Source organism: Bos grunniens, chromosome 10 (assembly GCF_055505025.1).
Source record: "Bos grunniens cultivar Pamir isolate PY7600 chromosome 10, Bosgru_T2T1.0, whole genome shotgun sequence".
Lineage (NCBI taxonomy): Eukaryota > Metazoa > Chordata > Mammalia > Artiodactyla > Bovidae > Bos > Bos grunniens.
In genome coordinates, this window is record NC_141174.1 from 2,795,884 (window position 1) to 2,816,300 (window position 20,417).

The following is a 20,417-nucleotide window of genomic DNA, read 5'->3' on the forward strand; positions in this document are numbered from 1 at the left end:
TCACGGTACCGGATGCCCCCTAACCTTCTTGGGGCTGACCACGAGGGACTTGTGGCTTATGACTCCACTCCTAATCCTGATATTCTTAGGCTGACAACGTGATATCCCATAAATAGCTTCTCAGGAAAAAGCAAAATTGATGGTACATCATTTAAAATAAAATTAGGATAATGACTTGATTTCTAAGACTTCATTTCTGGAAAACTTGTTTCATCTGAGATGATTGAAACAAAGACTCATGAAAAGCAACAGAAGGATGGTGTTTCATACACATTTATTTAAAGCATAATATATAAGAAAATGTAGAATGTCTCACAAAGCATTTCATAAAAAATAGTTTGAAATACAACCTTTAATTTCTAAAGTCTATACCAAGGGTAAGTATATAATTTTTAGCCATAAAAGTGCAACTTTAAAGGCAGATTTCACACCTCTTAAGCTACATGCTAGCTAATGGCCAACTAAAGGACATTAACAACGTGTATTTTTAAGAATTTGAAGAAATTCATGAAAATTTTTTGTAAACATTGTAAACAAACATCTACCATATACCGTGGGAGAGTTCATGATCTGCTTACAAGAGATTAAATCTTGTCTTTTATGATATTGTCTTATAAAGTTATTATTATACAGTTTTAAAGATTCTGGTTTAAATCCCGCTACGTCACTTTCACTAATATCAGGCACAGGTTTGTATTACAAATATATACATATATAATACTACTTTTTCCCTAAATACACACACACATATATTTAACTGAGGAAAAATCAGAGCATAGCAAAATGCTGCTCTAACTGCTTAATTAAGTGTTGAGTGTCCACGTGATCTGGAAATGCTGCTTCAGACTTCTTAGCAGCAGCATAACTCCTCTGTAGATCTCCAATCTGTAAGGAAAGCAGACCACAATAAGACCACAGAATGAGGACCATAAAAAATAAGAAATGAATTAAAAAAAAAAAAACATAGTATCTGCAAAACATAAAAACCCAAGGTAAATTACTTGACTGTGTTACTTTGATATAAAAATTTTTTTCACCTAGATTACAATTCAGTCATGAAAAAGTATGAGAAAAATAACCAGTCATGTAAATAATTTCTGTTCCATTATGGTTGTCTAGTTATGAACTCAGAAACCTGCTTTCTTTTCCTGTCACTGATAGTCTCATAAAAATAAATTGACATCTACATGCTAAAACAGCCAACTCAGTTCAGTCTGTAATTTACCACAGACAATGATGTTTTGGTTATGGTAATATCTCTTAAGACAGGAAACTTAAGTAAAAACTATTGTATTTAAGATATAATAACATGCTCTGGGAGCTTTTAAAAGGTTGCTAACATAGTAATGTTGGGAAGATATCCAGTTTTTAAAATTCATTGAGGGTATCTTTGATTTTCAATAAACTTTTTGTTAAAATCCAGTCCCAAAGAAAAACACATACAGTATCTGAATGCATCTGAACGCACCTTGATTCATGTATACACTTCCAAAAGGAGAGAGCTTTGCAGTGCACACACACACACACACACACACACACAAATACAGATCATTCACTTCTGGTAGTTTTTTTGTAACACACATATGAACTGAAAACTTTTATTTTTTAAATCATAGCATTTCTTTTTAACATAGTATTTTCTTTTATGGAAGTGTAGACTTTTGCTAACAGAAATATTCCATTTGCATTAAATATCATTAAAATTTAGTAACACTCCTGAAAGAAAGTAATCAAGGCTCCTCTGTGGTTTAACTAACTGGCAGCATGTGCCTGCATGCTTAGCTCCTCGGTTGTGTCCGAGTCTTTGTAACCCCATGGACTGTAACCCGCCAGGCTCCTCTGTCCATGGAATTTTCCAGGCAAGAATACTGGAGTGGGTAGCCATCCCCTCCTCCAGGGGGTCTTCCTGACCCGGGACTGGACCAGGGTCTCCTGCCTGCAGGCAGGTCCTTTACCGTCTGAGCCGCCAGGGACGCCCGGTGGCAGCACAGCGCATGGGGAAACACGTGGGAGCCGGGCATGGATCTGAATCTGCCACTGCCATGGAGCTCCAGAGAAGGCTTTCAAGTTCCAAAGCCTTGGCTTCCATTAGAATGTAAGCTGCATGAGGCAGAAGTTTCTGCCTGATTTATTCACTACGTACATCTTCTGTGCCTACAGCAGTGCCTGGTATGTAGCAGCTGTTCATACAAGTTCAACAAACAGAACATCAGTTGTATGAAAAAACGCATAGGAAAGGTAAGGGTTACCTACATTGCAGGGGTGTTGAGAGAATTAGAGGTGTGGAGAGTAGCCGGAACAGTGCCTAGCACTTAACAAGCTCTCAAAAATGACAATTTATAAAAAACAGCATATTTTATTTTCAAAACCCAAGAGAGAGAAGCTCACATTCATGTTATGAAAAATGATTTTTATAACTTTTTGGGTCTACAAAGAAAGAGTCTTTACATCAGCAAACATTTTTAGCCATTTCCTTATCCTCAAAACTCATCTTCCATGTTAAAGGAAGTTTTGCAAGTAAAAGTTATTAGATGACTTTTCTTTCTTTCTTCTTATTGTAAAAGGACACACAATTTCTTTTAGCTCTTGGATGTTAATTGACTTGTAACACAGTATTAACAGTTGCTTCTTTCCTATATTGCTCATTGCTGAAATGGCTTTCACTAATATCCCCAATTTTATAGCATCATGCTAGACTTGGTGACTATATGATCTATAAATGATATACAGGATTTCCCTGTAAAAAAAAACTGATTACTAAATCCTCCCCAAACCAGGAGTTAATGAGCAGTTTTTCAATGATTAAATGTCTTTTAAAACATAAAATAATTCTTCTGCAATCCATAATGGTATTAAGCTTAGCTAATATTCAGTGATACATATACTTAAAGTATATTAAACGTTCCCTTAAAATGAAGACATAGGTGTAAATAATCAAGTGTTTAAAAAATCATTTCTCTCAGCAAGTTATGGTTAGAATGTCCTTATTTATCTGTACAATTTTTAAAACCAAGGAAGAAAACACACACACACACACAAAAGAAGAAAACAAACAGGTCAGATGGTAAACTGATAAAGAAAGAGGATACCTTATCAGAAATTGTTGCGAAATTAAAATGTGGCTCGTACATATGGGGTGCTAAAGATGATGCGGTTTGTAACAGTGCTTTTGCCTGTTTAGAAAAGAAAAAAAGGAGAGAGAGACCAAAGGCATATGAGCATATATTAGCACTATACTGGTGATTTTTTTTTTTGGTAGAAGAATACTTTACCCAGGAAAGGACTTTAAAAAACATGACTCTGTGATAAACATGGATGAATTTCTGTGAAATACAATTTACAGATATACAATTAACTACTTATATCTTGTCAAAATTTTATTAAAAATAAAATGCTTCAAAATATGGAGAAAAGAATAGAATTGAAAGTTATGTGAGAACCACTGTTCTTATCGTTTATATTTCAATATGATGTACAACTCAAAACATAGTCCTCTCAATGCTAAAGAGAAAAGTCTTATCAATCCAGTTTCTGTTGGTGTTGATTGATTTAGTAGGCTTTCAACTACCTTCTGTAATGCAACAACCAAAGGCATCAAAAAACCACTGCAAATTCAGATCGCCATGTTCTGTGCTGGACGACAATGAGCAAGCACTTAGTATACTGCTGACCTGAAAATGACAGCTGAAGGCAACTGAAAATGACAAGCTTTCCGCTCTCTAAAGCACTCAAAAGACAAAACTCACATCATGCTTTGTCGCCTGCAGGCTCACAGGATCACTCGTTGCAGAGACCACAGAGAGACATGAGTAGCCTGTACACTCACTGTTAAGACCACAAACTCAGCATTCCTAAGCTGCCAAAACAGCCTTTCAACTTGTAGCTAAACTTCTACGTATGACCCCGAGGACAAATTCTTAAATCTTTTTTTTAAAGGAAAACAACAGTTTATATAAGATGGTAGATATTAATGTTATGATTTGCTAGTTTCTTTTAATTGAAGTGTGTGTGTGTGTGTGCTCAGTCGTGTCCGACTCTTTGTGACCCCATGGACCACAGCCCGCCAGGCTCCTCTGTCCATGGGATTTTCCAGGCAAGAATACTGGAGTGGGTTGCCATGTCCTTCTCCAGGGAAATTGAAGTATAATTTTTAATAACAGTGAGACCTTTCACCAAAACATTTCAAATCAACTGCATACTATAGAAAGGACAATAAGTAGGAGGGAAAGAAAATCACCAACATGCAAACAGAGAAAATCATAAAAAGCACTTGCTTCAAATGGATATAAAGTTCCAGGACAGAACAAGTTCCCACTTTAGAGCAGTTAGCTTTTGTTTACAAACACACAGCCACTTTATTTCGTTGGGAAAATGTTGTGCAGCGAGAGCAGCACCCACTGAGGCCTCTCTGCTTGTTTTCTCAGGTTCAGCAACGCGCTTCGGAGGCCAGGCTGGAGGTCACCGTCCTGGCGTGTGCGCACAGGGTCTGTGACCTTGGTTAGCTACTTACCCTCCTCTAGTCTGTTTCCTCATCTCTAACACAGGGAATGGAACAGCTATTTGTCTTGATTGTCATTTAATATGGTATGCGTGTATTTAGCTTTTAAACTTCCTGTTAGGTAAATGATAACAACAAAATATAATGTATTAAGCATCTATCATGTGACTTTACTATTCCAAGTGCTTTACACGCACAAGCGGCTCACCTTCACAAGAACCCCTTCAGGTCAGCTGCTGTGATGACTCTATTTTGTTTATCATCCGCTCAGTCTACCCACACTAAGCACCTCCCCAGGGTCGGGCAATGGTTCTGATGTTGAAAATACAGCAGTTAGAAGGCAGAGAAGGTCCCTGCTTTCACACAGCTAGCATTTTGCATTCTACACACAGACTGAAAGTATCTGATAAAATGGCAAGTACTGTGAAGGAGACACCACCAGGAGACAATACTGAGGGCTCCTTTAGACTGACGGTCCAGCGGGTCTTTCTGAAGAGGTGGTAATTAAGTGAAGACCCGAACGATAAAAAGAAAAGGGTCCTGTCGGATCTGAAAGGAGTCCAAAGGCCCCACAGTAGGAACGGGCCCGCCCAGCAGCCAGCAGCTCACGCGTCTGATGGCCGGGGGGGTGGGGGAAGGATTGGTGGCAAAGCCTGGTCTGAGGGGGGCCCTGAAGGCTAAGGTTTGAAGTTCAAACTATTCACATATTCTGAGTTGCAGGGAGGAGCCTTTGGAGGATGCTAAGCAAAGCAGTGATGAAATAACCTTGTTTTATTTATTATTATTATTTTTTTAATAATCTTGTTTTAAAAACATATCCTTAAGGCTGTCCTGAGGAAAACACATTACGGGGTGCACTTCCTTGCTGATGGAAGCGGAAACAAAGACCATGGCTAGGAGACTCGTACTCACCCGGGCAGGAAATGACAGCGGCCTGGAGGAGGGGGCGAGGGGCAGAGAGTGGAGGATGTGTGCGTGGCACGGATGGGGTTCACTAGAGGCAGCAGGTGGTGGGGAAGGGGCAGTTGGAAAAGAGAAGTTTCTGGGTGGGGGGGTGGGAGGGAGTCCTAGGATATGTAGGGGGTGGTCCTAGGACGCGGGCCTGAGCAGTGGGGTGGTGGTCGGGGGGCTGTGGACGGTGGAGCGGTTCACGACCATAGGACAGGCTAGGGAGGTGCAGTTTTGCCCCAGTAAACTCGAGCGTTCTGTTTTGGACACTGAAAGGTTAAGTGACTTGTCCAAGGTCACGCTGCCCATACTGGGACTCAAACCCTGGGCAGTCAGACCCCAGAGCTCATTTGAAACTGTCACGTGTGAAGACGGCTGCACGCGGCTGCTGCTCTGGGGAGCAAGCAGGCTGTGTGCAGCCCACAGGGCTGGCTGACCTGCTCCACGTGGCCCCTCCGCATCTCCAGCACGGCCAGGTTGTTGTAGGCCTCTGCGTGCTGGTTGTTGCTCACCAGAGCCAGCCGGAAGCACTGGTGGGCCAGGTTCGTGTCCCCTGTTCCCTGTAAGAGAAGAGCGCAAACTCGCACACACAAATCCGGCCACTTGCTCCCGCCGCCTCCGACCTCCTCACCCCACACACATCTCTCCTGCCACCGCAGAGAAAACGACACATCCCGGCACAGGAGTCGGCTGTGACCTGTACGTAAGGGGATTAACCTGGGGATGTAAAACGAGTTTGGGTGACTCCCAGAAATCTCTATAAATTGGTATAAGGACTGTAACCAAACCTGGATTTCCAGTACATGAAAATGTCTTCAAGACTAACATGTGGCTACCTTTTCTAGAACAGAAGCTCTATCAGGGAAACAACGTACCACAGCGACGTGTCCCAAGTTGTACCAGACGTCAGCTACCTCTTCTTCATTTTCAGCCAGAGAAAGGGCACGTTCAAACGAGGTCAGAGTCATATCGTACTGCTGGGCGTAGAAGCAACACAGCCCCAGGTTGTTAAAAAGCTGGCAGTTGTAAACACCCATCTGGAGGAGTCGCCTTTTTGAAAAGAACACACACTCTCTGGCGTCAGATCAACTTTACAGATATTGACATATTTTTTACAAAGTTAGAAATGAATTCATTTTATACGTTTTTAATAGCCTCCAAAGAACAGAAAGTATTATAGTAAATGAAAAAGAGTTTAAAGCAAATTCAAAAGCATGTCTTTTGTAATGGTTCCAGTCATGAGAAATGTATCCAGAGGCAAAGTCAGAATAACTGACTTTTTTTTCCCCCCAAAAGCTTTGCTAGAGTATCAAAATAATAAATAAATAGTCACATAAAGTAAAACCCCTGCACACTCTGTCCTCAGGCTCAGAAGGGAAATTTCTAAGACCTTCTAACCAAGCTCGAGGCCTCTGTTTAGCCTCCCGAGTTTTCGGCTGAGTTGGATTCTGGTTGTGTTGTGTGGTTCAGCTACATCCAGTGACCTCCAGTGAGCTCCCACTCAGGAAGACAAGACTGTCAGGGGATCCCGATGTTCCCCGTTTAGCTTTCACGCTGCAGCTCAAGAACCCTATTTTGCTGCTATTCATCATTAATCCCGAAGGATGAGAGAGTTCCGACAAGCATGTCAAAATCATCCCAGCTGCCCTGAGGAACCCGTGACCCGCTCCGGGGGTAGGGGAGTAGAGACGGCTGTGTGGGCACAGGCTGGGATTCACATTATTCTCTTTTGTGCTCCAACATATACTTGGAAAGAACTCCTGTCAGCTGCCAGTTACCTCCCTGTTTATTACCCAAGGGCTGAAGAGGAAGTCATAATTTAAAAATTAATCTCAGAAACCATCTATAGGATAAAATAAGTATGTGCTCAAAGAACCAGTGAACATAACTTATTTAGATTTTGCAAACGTATTTGTGGGATTCTGTTTTAAGGTGCTGTTCACAACTTTAGAGCCTGGGGTCCACTACTCTTCACAAATCACATTATCATTTCACCTTTGAGGTTTTGACACTATGGACAGTGGTACTGAACTGAACTGAACTGAACAGAACAGTGATACCAGTGGAGGCAGTGATGTGGAAGCTTCTGGTAACTGTTGCTATTGGTTGATGACAAAATGGCCAATTCACATACACGGACATGGTGTTAAACGTAGGCATTTATCCAGGTGTGTTTCTGCAAGATGCTAAATACTTCTGCATTTCCAAATTATTTAGAAATAGGTTCAGTAGTCATAAAACACCTGGGTGCCTGGATGTTTAGTCTCATATAAGCATGGCCCACACATTATTTCCCTGCATCTTTGTTCCATCTGTATCACTTTTTAGTCTCATATAAGCATGGCCCACACATTATTTCCCATCTGGGTGCCTGAATGTTTAGTCTCATATAAGCATGGCCCACACATTATTTCCCTGCGTCTTCGTTCATCTGTATCACTTTTTAGTCTCATATAAGCATGGCCCACACATTATTTCCCTGCATCTTCGTTCCATCTGTATCACTTTTTAGTCTCATATAAGCATGGCCCACACATTACTTCCCTGCATCTTCGTTCCATCTGTATCACTTTTTGCATCACTATTTCACAGGAAAGCAATTTTACAAACTGAACGTAGAGTGCACCTGTAAAACCGGAGCGCTACTTCTGGCTGATCAGTGTAGAAGTGGTTGCTTCCAATGCACGCAATGGCTTCCACATGAGTATTGTCTTGTTTCAAAACCTCTTTGTAGTATTCAGTGGCTGATGAAATATTGTTCATCTCCTATTCTCCATCAAGAGGGAAGAGCAATACTGTATTAATATTCAACAAGAAATTGTTACAGTGATGACTGGCTTACATTATTTTATTCAATTCAGTATTTTTTCCAATTCAATATTCAGTAAGAGCCTACCACAGCCAGACTCTGTTCTAGGCCCTGGGGACACAATGTGAACAAAAGGATAAAATTACAGTCACCACCCACCCCCGCCCCGCATCTGTAGTTTCGCTTTCATGAGTTCGGTGAGCCACAGATCAAAAATATTTAGAAAAAAATTCCAGAAAGTTCCAAAAAGCAAAACTTGAGTTTGCTGCACTGGAAATTATTTACATACCACTTACTTTGCATCTCCAGCTATTTACATAGCATTTGTATTGCATTAGGCATCATAAGCGATCTAGAGGTGATTTAAAGTATACACATGGGGACTTCCCGGAGGCCCGGGGGTTACGAATCCTCCTTGCAATGCAGGGAATGCAGGGAGACCCCACAGGCTGTGCAGCAACAACGGCCATGTGCTGCCATGAGAGAACCCACGCACCACAGTGAAAGATCCCATGTGAAGTAACTAACACCCAACACAGACAGATAAAAATTTTTAAATAAATGAAGTATACAGATAGATGTGGGCAGGTTATATGCAAATACTCTGCCACATTATATAAGGGACTGGAGCATCCACAGATCTTGACAACCCAGGGGTATCCTGGGACCAATCCCCCTTGGACACAGAAAGACGGCGGCACTGTCCTCAAGGAGGTTACATCTGGTAGGAAGACAAGCACGTGAACACTTGCTGTCTTAGAAGAAGGCCTTTCAGCTTTTCATCATTAAGTCTGATGTCAGCTGTGGATCTGTCATACGTGGACTTTATTATGATGAGGTATGATTCCTCTATGACCTCTTTCTGGAGAATTCTTATCATAAATGGATGTTGAATTTTCTCAAAAGCTTTTCTGCATCTATTAAGATATGGTTTTTATTCTTCAATTTGTAAAGATGGATATCACATTGATTGATTTGCAAATATTGAAAAATCCTTGCATCCCTGAGATAAATCCTGCTTGATGATGGTGTATGATCCTTTTAATGTATTGTCAGATTCAGTTAATATTTTGTTGAGGATTTCTGCATTTGTTCTAAGATCAGGAATAAGACAAGGAGGCCCACTCTCACCACTTTTATTCAACTTAGTATTGGAAGTCCTAGCCACAGCAACCAGACAAGAAAAAGAAATAAAAGGAATCCAAATTGGAAAGGAAGAAATAAAACTATCACTATTTACAGATGACATGATATTATACATAGAAATTCCTAAAGATACCACCAGAAAACTACTGGAGCTCATCAATGAAGTTGGTAACACTTCAGGATACAAACGTATATACAGAAATCTATTGCATTTCTATGCATTAACAACAAACTATCAGAAAGAGAAATTAAGGAAACATCCTATTTACCATCACATAAAAAAGAACAAAATACTAGGAATAAACCTACCTTAAGGAGGTAAAAGACCTATACTTGGAAAACTTTAAGACACTAATGAAAGAAACTGAAGACAAAACAAACAGATGGAAAGATACAGCATATTCTTAGATTTGAAGAATCAATATAGTTAAAATGACTATACCACCCAAGACAATCTACAGATTCAATTCAATCTCTATCAAACTGCTGCTGCTGCTGCTGCTGCTGTTGCTTCAGTCCTGTCTCACTCTGTGTGACCCCACAGACGGCAGCCCACCAGGCTCCCCCGTCCCTGGGATTCTCCAGGCAAGAATACTGGAGTGGGTTGCCATTTCCTTCTCAATGCATGAAAGTGAAAAGTGAAAGTGAAGTCGCTCAGTCGTGTCCGACTCTTAGCGACCCCATGGACTGCAGCCTACCAGGCTCCTCCGTCCATGGGATTTTCCAGGCAAGAGTACTGGAGTGGGGTGCCATTGCCTTCTCCGCTCTATCAAACTAGCAATGGCATTTTTCACAGAACTGGAACAAATAATTTTAAAATTTGTATGGAGACAAGAAAGACCCTGAATAGTCAAAACAATATGAAGAAAGAAGAAGAAGCTGGAGGAATCATGCTTCCTGATTTGAGACTGCACTACAAAGCTACAATAATCAAAACAGTATGGTGCTGACACAAAAAGAGACGTATATTAATAGATCATTGGAACAGAGAGCCCAGAAATAAAACCACATACTTATTATGGTCAATTAATCTACCACAAAGGAGGCAAGAATATACAGTGGAGAAAAGACAGTGTCTTCAATAACTGGTGCACTACATGTAAAAGAATGAAGTTGGAAAATTCTCTCACACTATATTCAAAAATAAAGTCAAGGATTTAACCACTGGTGGTCCAGCGGTTAAGAATCTGCCTACTTATACAGAGGACAGGGGGTCGATCCCTGGTCTGGGAAGATTCCATATGCTTCAGGGCAACTAAGCCTGTGTGTCACCATTACTGAGCCCGCGCGCCACAGCTCCTGAGCCCACGTCCCACAGCTCCTGTGCCCGCGTGCCACAGCTCCTGCGCCCACGTGCCTGGAGCCCTTGCTCCACGACAAGAGAAGCCACCACCTGAGGAGCCTGTACACGGTGATGATGAGCAGCCCCTGCTGGCTGCAACTCAAAACGGACTAAAGACCAAAACGTAAGACCAGAAACCATAAAACTCCTAGAAGAAAACACAGGCAGAATAGTCTCTGACATGTATCATAGCACTACTTTTTCTGGATCTGTCTCCTAAAGCAAAGGAAGAAAAAGCAAAAATAACCAAATGGGACCTAAATAGACTTAAAAGCTTCTGCACAGCAAAGAAAACCATTGACAGAATGGAAACAACCTAATGAATGGGTGAAAATATATGCGAATTAGATGACTGATGAGTGGTTAGTATCCAAAACATATCAACAGCTCATACAACGCAATATCAAAAAACAAATAACCCAATTAAAAACAGACAGAAGACCTGAATAGGTTTTTTTTCCAAAGAGGACATTCACACGGCAACAGCACTCCACAGCACAAGGCTTCATTCAGTGTCACAGGTGCCGAACTTGGTGTGCTCGTCTACTCAGGCTGCCGTAACAAACTACCATAGACGGAGTGGCTTAAACAACAGGAATTTCTGTCCTCACAGTTCTGGAGGCTTGAAGTCCAAGGTCACAGAGCTGACGTCATAGCGTTTTAGTGAGGACTTTCTTCCTGGTTCAGAGGGCCACCTTCTCACTGTGTCCTTGTGTGAGAGAGAGAGAGCACTCAACTGCTTTCTGGGGTCTTTTTAAAAATACCTTTACAATGTTGTGTTTTTGTTTCTGCATAAAACACAAATCAGCCATAATTATATATCTATCCCCTCCCTCCCAAACCTCCTACCCCTCCCCTCATCCCAGCCCTCGAGGTCATCACAGAGCCTCAGGCTGGGCTTCCTGTGTCATACAGCAGCCTCTCACCAGCTACCCCTTTTACACATGGTACTGTATAAATGTTGACGCCACTTCCCCGTTCGTCCCACGCTCTCCCTCCCCACTGTGTCCACAGTCCATTCTCTACATCTGCGATACGTGTGTGTGTGTATATATATACACAACGGAGAATTACTCAGCATAAAAAACAACAAGTTTGAGTCACTTCTAGTGAGGTGGATAAACCTAGAGCCCGTTATGCAGAGTGAAATAAGTCAGAAAGAGAAAAACAAATCTCATATATTAACGCATATATATGGAATCCAGACCCATTTGTGGGGAAGGAATGGTGTCTTGTCATATAGGGGCACTAATCCCATCATGAGGACCCACCCTCATGAGCTCATCTAACCCTAATTATCTCCCCAAGGCCCTGTCTCTAGACACCCTCCACAGGGGGCTGGGGCTTCAACCTAAGACTGTGCGTGGGTAGGGAGGCAGAAAATTCAGTCTGCCACAGGTGGTAACACCCAATTCAAAAAAGATTCCAGCCCTAGTGGTCAGCCGTTTCAAGGCTTTGATTCAATAAAATTACCTCAGAAGTCTATATCTGCCACCCACACCACCCCCTCTTCCCCCTGGTAACCATTAAGTTTGTCTCCTATGTCTGTAAGTCTGTTTCCACTTTGCATACCTGAAATTAAGACACTTCTATAAACAATTATACTTCAGTTTTTAAAAAATGCCTTAGAATGTCTGCATGCTTGATTGATGGTCATGGACTTAACTTATGTAATCTCTAGGAATTTTAGACTGAAACTAACATGTCTTTGGGGCTTCCCCACCAGCTTAGTGGTGAAGAACATCTGCCTGCCAGTGCAGGAGATGAGGGTTTGATGCCTGGGTCGGGAAGATGTCCTGGAGAAGGACATGGCAACCCACTCCACTATTCTTGCCTGGAGAATCCCACGGACAGAAGAGCCGGGCAGGCTACATTCAAAGGGGCTGCAAAAGTGCTGGACACGACTTAGCGACTGAACAGACACACAACATGTCTTTGACAACCTTATATGAAATTTCTCAAAGTTGTTATAAAATATGTGCTGATATTAAATAAACTTAAATGCACATTTAAAAATCTCATAAGTAACTGCAAATAGCCTCCAAATGGGTTGTAGCAGTGTACGCTCCCAGCAATAATGTTCATATGTGACATCTGTTCCTCTACGCCCTCGACAACCTTAAATGCCATGAAACTTAGTCATCCTTACGTAAAAAGTGACACTGTTGTTTCAGCTTTCATTTCCTTAATTACCACTGAGGTTAGCACTCGACACACCACACATCTCTTTCCCTGCGAACTGCGGATTCACGCCTTTTGTCAGCTTTGCGGTCCCAGCTCTTGTCTTCTCATTGTTGGTTTGTGTGAGGGGCTCGGGTGGGAAACTGCCCTTGGGGCTCAGGAGAGCTGGAGACACAGCTGTGGCTCCAGGGTCGCTGGGCACTGCCTGCTTTCTCCTCCCTGACGATGAACGCGTGCTGACGTGGACTTGCGCTCACAACCCAGGAAGGCCACGTGTTTGTGAACATTCCCTTCAGAGGGAAAGCACAGGTGGTTTGCTTGAGTCCTTCCAGGCGTGTGTCAACCAGCACCAGGACGAAAGGGCGCTGGTGTAGTTGAACTGCGGCCGGAGTCTGGCTGCTGTCTCAGCTCTGGAGCGACCACGTGCATGGAGAGGGGCCAGGTCACCGTGTGGGCTGCAAAGACAAGGGCCACACCGTGGTCTCACCCCCACCAGTGCTCTGAGGAAATACCTGTTCTGGTTTCCATGCTTATGTTCCTGACCAAAATGAGAATTTATAAGCGTGGATGTGCACACTTACGTGTCAGTGTGTAATTCTCCCGTCAATCTATAAAGCACCTGAAACCCAGCAATTGTTGAGCAACATATAAAGTGAAGAGAGTAAAAGCAGCCTTGCCTTCCCTGTCCCGGGTATGGTTCCCTGTCCCGGGTATGGCAAATATGTTCCCTGTGTGATATTTTTACCTGTTTTGTTAGGGTTTGCTTTTATTTGTATTTTCGTTTTTACAGCATAGAAAATTTAACCTTTATGTTCTCATATTGATAAATTTTTTCTATTATGGCTTTCTGAATTAGTATCATGTTTAGAAAGGTCTTCCCCAATTCAAGTTTATATAAATAATTCATCTGTACTTCTTCTGAAACATTCATGGTTTTAAATCTTCTAGTCACCTGGTGGCAATGGGTTCCTTTTTTTTTTTTTTTTTAAGTATTTATTTATTTGGCTGCCCCAGGTCTTCATAGTGGCATGCAGAGTCTTTGGTTGCGGCACCTGAACTCTTCAGTTGAGGCAGGTGAGATCTAGTTCCCTGACCAGGGATCAAACACAGTCCCCCTGCATTTGGAGTGTGGATCACCAGGGAAGTCCCAGCAATGTGTTCTTTCAGGATAAGAACTCATTACTCATCCAGCTCTATTCTGAAGTTATTAAACAATCCAATAATCCAGTTGGTTTAATAGACAGTCTTTATCACATAAATTTTCATATGTATGAATACACACAGATTCTATTTCTGTCCTTTCTTTAATCTATTCCAGCATTAGAACTGTTTATAGTAGCTTAAGAATAAATTTTATAAATGTAGATTTAAAATAATATTTTCAAACATACAAATATCACTTCAACTATCATTTAAGTGATTATTACAGTAGTTATTAGTGATTATTTTTCAAACTAATCCACAGAATATCATCTGAGTTAAATTAAAGAACTGACTCATCTGAAAAGACCCTGATGCTGGGAAAGATTGAAGGCGGGAGGAGAAGGGGACAACAGAGGATGAGATGGTTGGATGGCATCACCAACTTGATGGACATGAGTTTGAGTCAACTCTGGGAATTGGTGATGGACAGGGAGGCCTAACATGCTGCAGTCCATGGGGTTGCAAAGAGTTGGACATGACTGAGTGACTGAACTGAACAGAATATCAACACTGGGTTTTAGTTATTTAAAACAAAACTGTAAATAACTTAGGGAAGTGAATTTTGCTATGATTCTCAAACTCTGTTATATATCAGAATCACCTTGTGAGCTTGCTCAGCAGACAAAAGCCTGTATCCCACTTTCCAGGACATGTGAGTCAGGGGGAGGAAGATGGGCCTCACTCTCAAACACTCCCAAAGTCATTTCTATATACAGTAAAGTTCAAGGACCATGAGAACAATATTTCCTAGGGTAATTATTCAGTTTCAAACACCTTTTAACATTTGCAGCGTGCTGTGCTTAGCCACTCAGTCGTGTCCAACTCTTTGCGACTCCTTGAACTGTAACCTGCCAGGCTCCTCTGTCCATTGAATTCTCCAGGCAAGAATACTGGAGTGGGTTGCCATTTCCTCCTCCAGGGGATCTTCCCAGCCCAGGGATCAAACCCAGCTCTCCCGCATTGCAGGCGGATTCTTTACCGTCTGAGCCACCAGGGAAGCAAGACAGGCCTTTATTTGAACCTTTTAACACAGATAGTTCAAATAAAGGCCTGCCTTTCAAATGAATAAACAAAAGGCCCCAAGAAAAAGTAAAACCACAACCAAATAAATTTAGCAAGGATAAATCATTTAAAACAAGATTCTGTACAGAACAATCAATAAATAATAGGCAGCACAACATGCTCATTTAAAAAAAACAAGATCAAAATGAAAGTGATAAAAAATAAAAAGAACATAAAGGAAGAAACTCCCTCCAGAGAAAAGTATGATATACAAAAATCCCTAAAGGCATATGCTGTGTAAGCTCCAAGGCTAAGAACCAAACTTTACTAATTAACCCTCAATCCACTGTTACATAAGGAGAAAAGGAACACAGTGGAAATCTTTGTAAGGCAAACTTTGCCGTAAGTGAAAGTAACCATGTAAATTCAAGGGGAAATGCTGCATCCAGCTGTTCCAAGTCTATGCTCAGTCCTCGGACACCCTATTTGTACACGATGTCATCCTCAAAACTAGGATGCTCTCTTTTCACTTCTTTCTTCTTTTGAGTAAAAATTCAGATTCTACTTTTTCTCACAAAGCCTTCCCCTGTCACCCTTATAAAAGAATGTGCTCCTCCAAGTCCTGGCCAGACCCAGAGCAGGGGAAGGAAGAAGGTAGCCGGTTAAAGAATCCACTCCAGACCCGCTCCCTGTCCCAGCCATAGCAACGATCACTGTAATGGGAGCGTGGAAGGAATCCTTCCCACCAGTTCCTTCTAACAGCAGCTTCCACCTGAGAAGGGCAGAAGGAACAAAAGGCACAAACAATTCCAACTGCATCAAGACAGTCACCACCATGAATTTTGCAGCTTTCAGAATGGACTCTATTTCCTTCCTAAGCTTCTTGGTCAAAATCTTGTTCATGTTCAATTTAAGGTTACACAACTAAAGATACAGAGATACTGATATTGCTTTTTTAGAGAATGGTCAAACGTTTCTATTTATATGCTTATCAAAATTACATTTCACAAGGAGAAGCTATTTCTAAACAATTTAAGGAAAATATTTGTTGTTTTCATATTACAAGTAATACATGTTAATTACAGAAAATCTGGAAAATAAAATAAAAACCATTCACACACTACTACCCAGGTATGGAAACTATTAATACTTTCCATTCTTTTTTCTAACAAAATAATTTTAAAAGATCATACCTAGCATTTCAAGAAATTTAAAAGAGAACAAAGATGCTTCTGTTAAATTAAGTTTTTTTAAGTAAAATAACTGAAATTAAGAGATAAAACTATGTACATTTGCAGATGATTGTTTTATTTACTTAGAAAATCTAAGAGAATCTATGATGTTATTAAAAAGACTATTTAGCCAAGTTTTAGTATCAAATCAACTTAAATTACTACATTACCACTCACCAGAAATGACCATAGAAAACACAAGAGAAAAAAAGAGCAGTTCATTCACAGTTTTCCCACAAATACATCTGTGCAGAAAAGAGTTAACACAGTAAGCCTGGGACTGCTACTCTTAGAAAGGCCTGCTTGACAGGCTGGCCCCTGGTCAGTAACTTAGAACCTGGCTAGCGCCCTGTGCGTGTGTGCGTGCGTGAGTGCTAAGTCGCTTCAATCGTGTCTGACTCTTTGCGACCCTATGGACTACAGCCCACCAGGCCCCTCAGTCCTTGGGATCCTCCAGGCAAGAACGCTGGACTGGGTCGTCATGCCTTCCTCCATGGGATCCTCCCGACCCAGGGACTGAACCTGCGTCTCTTACATCTCCTGCACTGGCACACGGATTCTTTACCGTTGGCGCCACCTGGGAAGCCCAGCTAGTGCCCTATGCTTATATAACTTTCCCCAAATGATAGCGTGGCTCACTACACCTTCATGTGGTGTACAAACACCTGCTTCACTTCTTGGAGTCTGGGGTCCTGGTACATGATAGGCAGACGGTGCCTCCCTCTATGGCCAGCCCCCAGTAACAGATTGTTGTTGTTCAGTCGCTAAGTCGTGTCTGACTCTCTGAAACCCCAAGAACTGCAGCACACCAGGCTTCCCTGTTCTTCACTATCTCCCGGAGTTTGCTCAAACTCATGTCCATTGAGGTGGTGATGCCATCCTACCATCTCATCCTCTGTCATCCCTTTCTCCTCCTGCCTTCAATCTTTCCCAGCATCAGGGTCTTTTCCAATGAGTCGGGTCTTCCCATCAGGTGGAGCTTCAGTATCAGCCCTTCTAGTGAATATTCAGGACTGACTTCCTTTAGGATGGACTGGTTTGCTCTCCTTGCGGTCCAAGGGACTCTCAAGTCTTCTGCAGCACCACAGTTCGAAAGCATCAGCGCTCAGCCTTCTTTATGTGATGGATCCCAGGTCTCTGATGAGCTTCTCTGGCAGACAGTGCTTCACACATGTTGCCACAACTTGCAGGAAGATCAAATGTGTCCTCTGTAACCCTAACCATCAGGGGTCGGGGTGGGTGAGAGGGGAACTCTTGAAAGCCTGTGTCTGGTTTCCTCTGAACTTTGCCCCACATGCCTTTTCCCTTTACTGATTTTGCTTTGTATCCTTTTGCTACAAAAAATCATGGCTATGAGTACAACTGTGTGCCGAGTCCCGAGACCTAATAAATCACTGAACCTCACAGTGGTTTTGGGGACTCTCAACAAAACATTTATGAAGATAATTACAAGATATTCATTGAAAGACAACAACAACAACAACAAAAGGCCTAAAGTAAATGGAAAGTTATATCATGATCCCCCTTGGGAAGAAAAGCAGACCCTCCACCCCCATCATTCTTACATTCAATGCAATTCCAATCCACATGCCAACAGGGTTTTTTAATATGGAAGAGCAAAGGGCCAAGCATAACCAACTGGGAACAACAGGTGGTAGAATTTCCCCACCTGACATCAAGAATTATTATGAAGCTACCTTAATTGGGCAGCAGCGAGAACAACTCAATGGGGCTTTTCATGAAATTTGACAAAAATGGCTCTAAAATTTACCAGAATAAACAAAAGTCCAAAATAGCCAAGACATTCCTAATGAAGATGAACAAAGCCCTCCCAAAGAGTAAGTATAATAAAGCTACAGGAGTTAAGATGGTATAATATTGGTGTAAGGATAGACGAGCAGACCAACAGAACAGAATAGAAAACCCAAAACATATCTACCACATACACAGAAAAAAACCCTGCTGCTTGACAGTACAGACCTGAGAGGAGGATCAGTTAATGTGCTGGGACAACCAACTATGCAGAGGGAGGCACTAATTCAAATTCCTATCTCATACCATTCTCTATACCCTCTGTGTGTTTGAAATACTTCATCATAAAAAGTTAAGTTTGTTTAATGTATACACTAAAATCTCTTATTCTGTTTGTAAATCACTGGCCAACAATCATAATTTTACAAAATGTTACATTTTATAAGACCCCAAGGGACTATGAACTTACTTAAGTAGCATATAACCTCAATTGTATGTCAACTTTTTGAAAGATAGGAACCTTACCTCATAGATCCTGGCAATTCCACAAAGTAGGGTTACCTCTCCTGGAAACTTGTCTAAGCCTTGTTTGAAAAGATTTAAAGCAGTCAAGGGCTGATCCAATGAGATGTAAACCTAAAACCAGGATACACTTCAACAAAAGGACTTAAAATAACAGTATTCATTATGACAAATTTATTATTTTTTTTTCATTATGACAAATTTAAAATTATTGCTTAGTAACAAATTATCTCCTAGATATTACAGTAAACATTTTTCAGAAATGTGTAGGATTAATTTCCAATAATGATGTATAGTTATATCTCCTCATGCTGTGTGTGACACATTTATTCATTTATTCCTTCAGCAAACACTTACTGTGGGCTTACTACCGTCACACAGACTAGAGAGTAACTAGAAAAGGATGCTGATGTACACCCAATACTATCACATGCTGTAAAACAATTATCCTGCAATTAAAATACATTGATTTTTAAAAAAGAGAGGATCAGGGGAAAATCTTTTTTAGGATAGGACAGACCTAAGTGTGTCTACAGGCAGGCACGAAGGGCCAATTGTGAGGCTGATTTTGAAGATGCTGGAGAAAGAGGGCATGCCCCAGGGGAAAGTCTGAGGAGCAGCAGCTGGGGAAGCCTTTGGAGGAGTTGGGGAGAAGGACCCTGAGAAGTAGAAGGAAACACATGTGCAGGGTAGAGGGGCAGGGAGTTGAGAGGGTTAGCACTCGATACTCCCGTTTAACAGTTTCCACCACTTAATTAGCAATGAGATATTCAGCGTGGATAAACCACAACCTATTAGGAACTTCTAAAAGGAGAACTACAGTTCTATGTATAGAAACATAAGATGATGACATTTTATTTTCTTCATGATCTTGGATCCTCCATTTCTTCCTAAACATTTAGACTGTGCTTTGAAGAAGCCCAAATGGAGACACACAAAACTGCCTGCAGTGTTTACTGATAAACAATGAGACTAGAGGAAAGGGTATGGATGAAAACTTTTCAATTTTTACCTTACATGCTTCTGAATTGCTTTTTAAAATATAATAAATAATATAATTCCATATGTGAAGTAATATAAAATATTTAATAATTCTTAAATTAACAAGCTTAAATTATAAGAAATAACGTGGTTCCTAAAATCTGCTTGGTCTCCAATTACTTAGCAATAATTCCTTCACATATTAAAAAAAACAAGTAAATTGTAACCCTATATAGTCACATAGGCAACAACAGAGTTAAGCAAATCAATTTATGAAAAAATAATCAAACCATGTATTTAACAATAGTTAAAATAAAAAGTACATTTTTAACCACATGGCAAGTAATTATCAATTAAGAAGATAATAGTCAAATACTGTAACCTGAATTATAATTTCAAGCTGTCAGAAAACTTTACTGTGATGTTTAGAAACCTTTTTAGAATTTAACATATAATGTATAAAGACACTTAGATATTAGAGTTTCAAACGTTTTTTAAAAACTACTATAAACATACTAAGCCAGCACAGTAAGTTTATATGGCAGAACTTCCCTTTGATTCTGTTAGTATGCTAACATTAATACCATATTTGGAAAATAGTAGCACTTCCTTTGGAGAAGGCAATGGCACCCCACTCCAGCGCTCTTGCCTGAAAATCCCATGGACTGAAGTGACTCAGCAGCAGCAGCAGCAGATGCACCTCCTTTTCTGCCTTCTTTTCAACCTCCTTTACAACACTTTTTAAATTTAAGAAATTCTTAAAGATATATTAATACAAGATGATGTCCTAACCACCACTTC

At 41.1% G+C, this 20,417-nt stretch overlaps 1 protein-coding gene across 3 annotated transcripts in view; it reads right to left on the minus strand.

The window, feature by feature from the left end:
• Positions 1-257: 257 nt before the first annotated feature.
• The window catches only part of TTC8 (tetratricopeptide repeat domain 8), a 58,443-nt gene continuing 38,283 nt past the window's right edge, over positions 258-20,417 (minus strand). For all 3 annotated transcript variants that reach the window (XM_086319233.1, XM_086319234.1, XM_086319235.1), the window contains 6 exons: positions 18,639-18,749; positions 8,073-8,212; positions 6,322-6,496; positions 5,884-6,006; positions 3,090-3,173; positions 258-885 (listed from right to left, as the gene is read on the minus strand). In XM_086319233.1, coding sequence (XP_086175359.1) covers positions 769-885; positions 3,090-3,173; positions 5,884-6,006; positions 6,322-6,496; positions 8,073-8,212; positions 18,639-18,749 — 750 coding nt within the window. In that variant the 3' untranslated portion in view covers positions 258-768. The remainder of the gene's footprint in view (positions 886-3,089; positions 3,174-5,883; positions 6,007-6,321; positions 6,497-8,072; positions 8,213-18,638; positions 18,750-20,417) is intronic.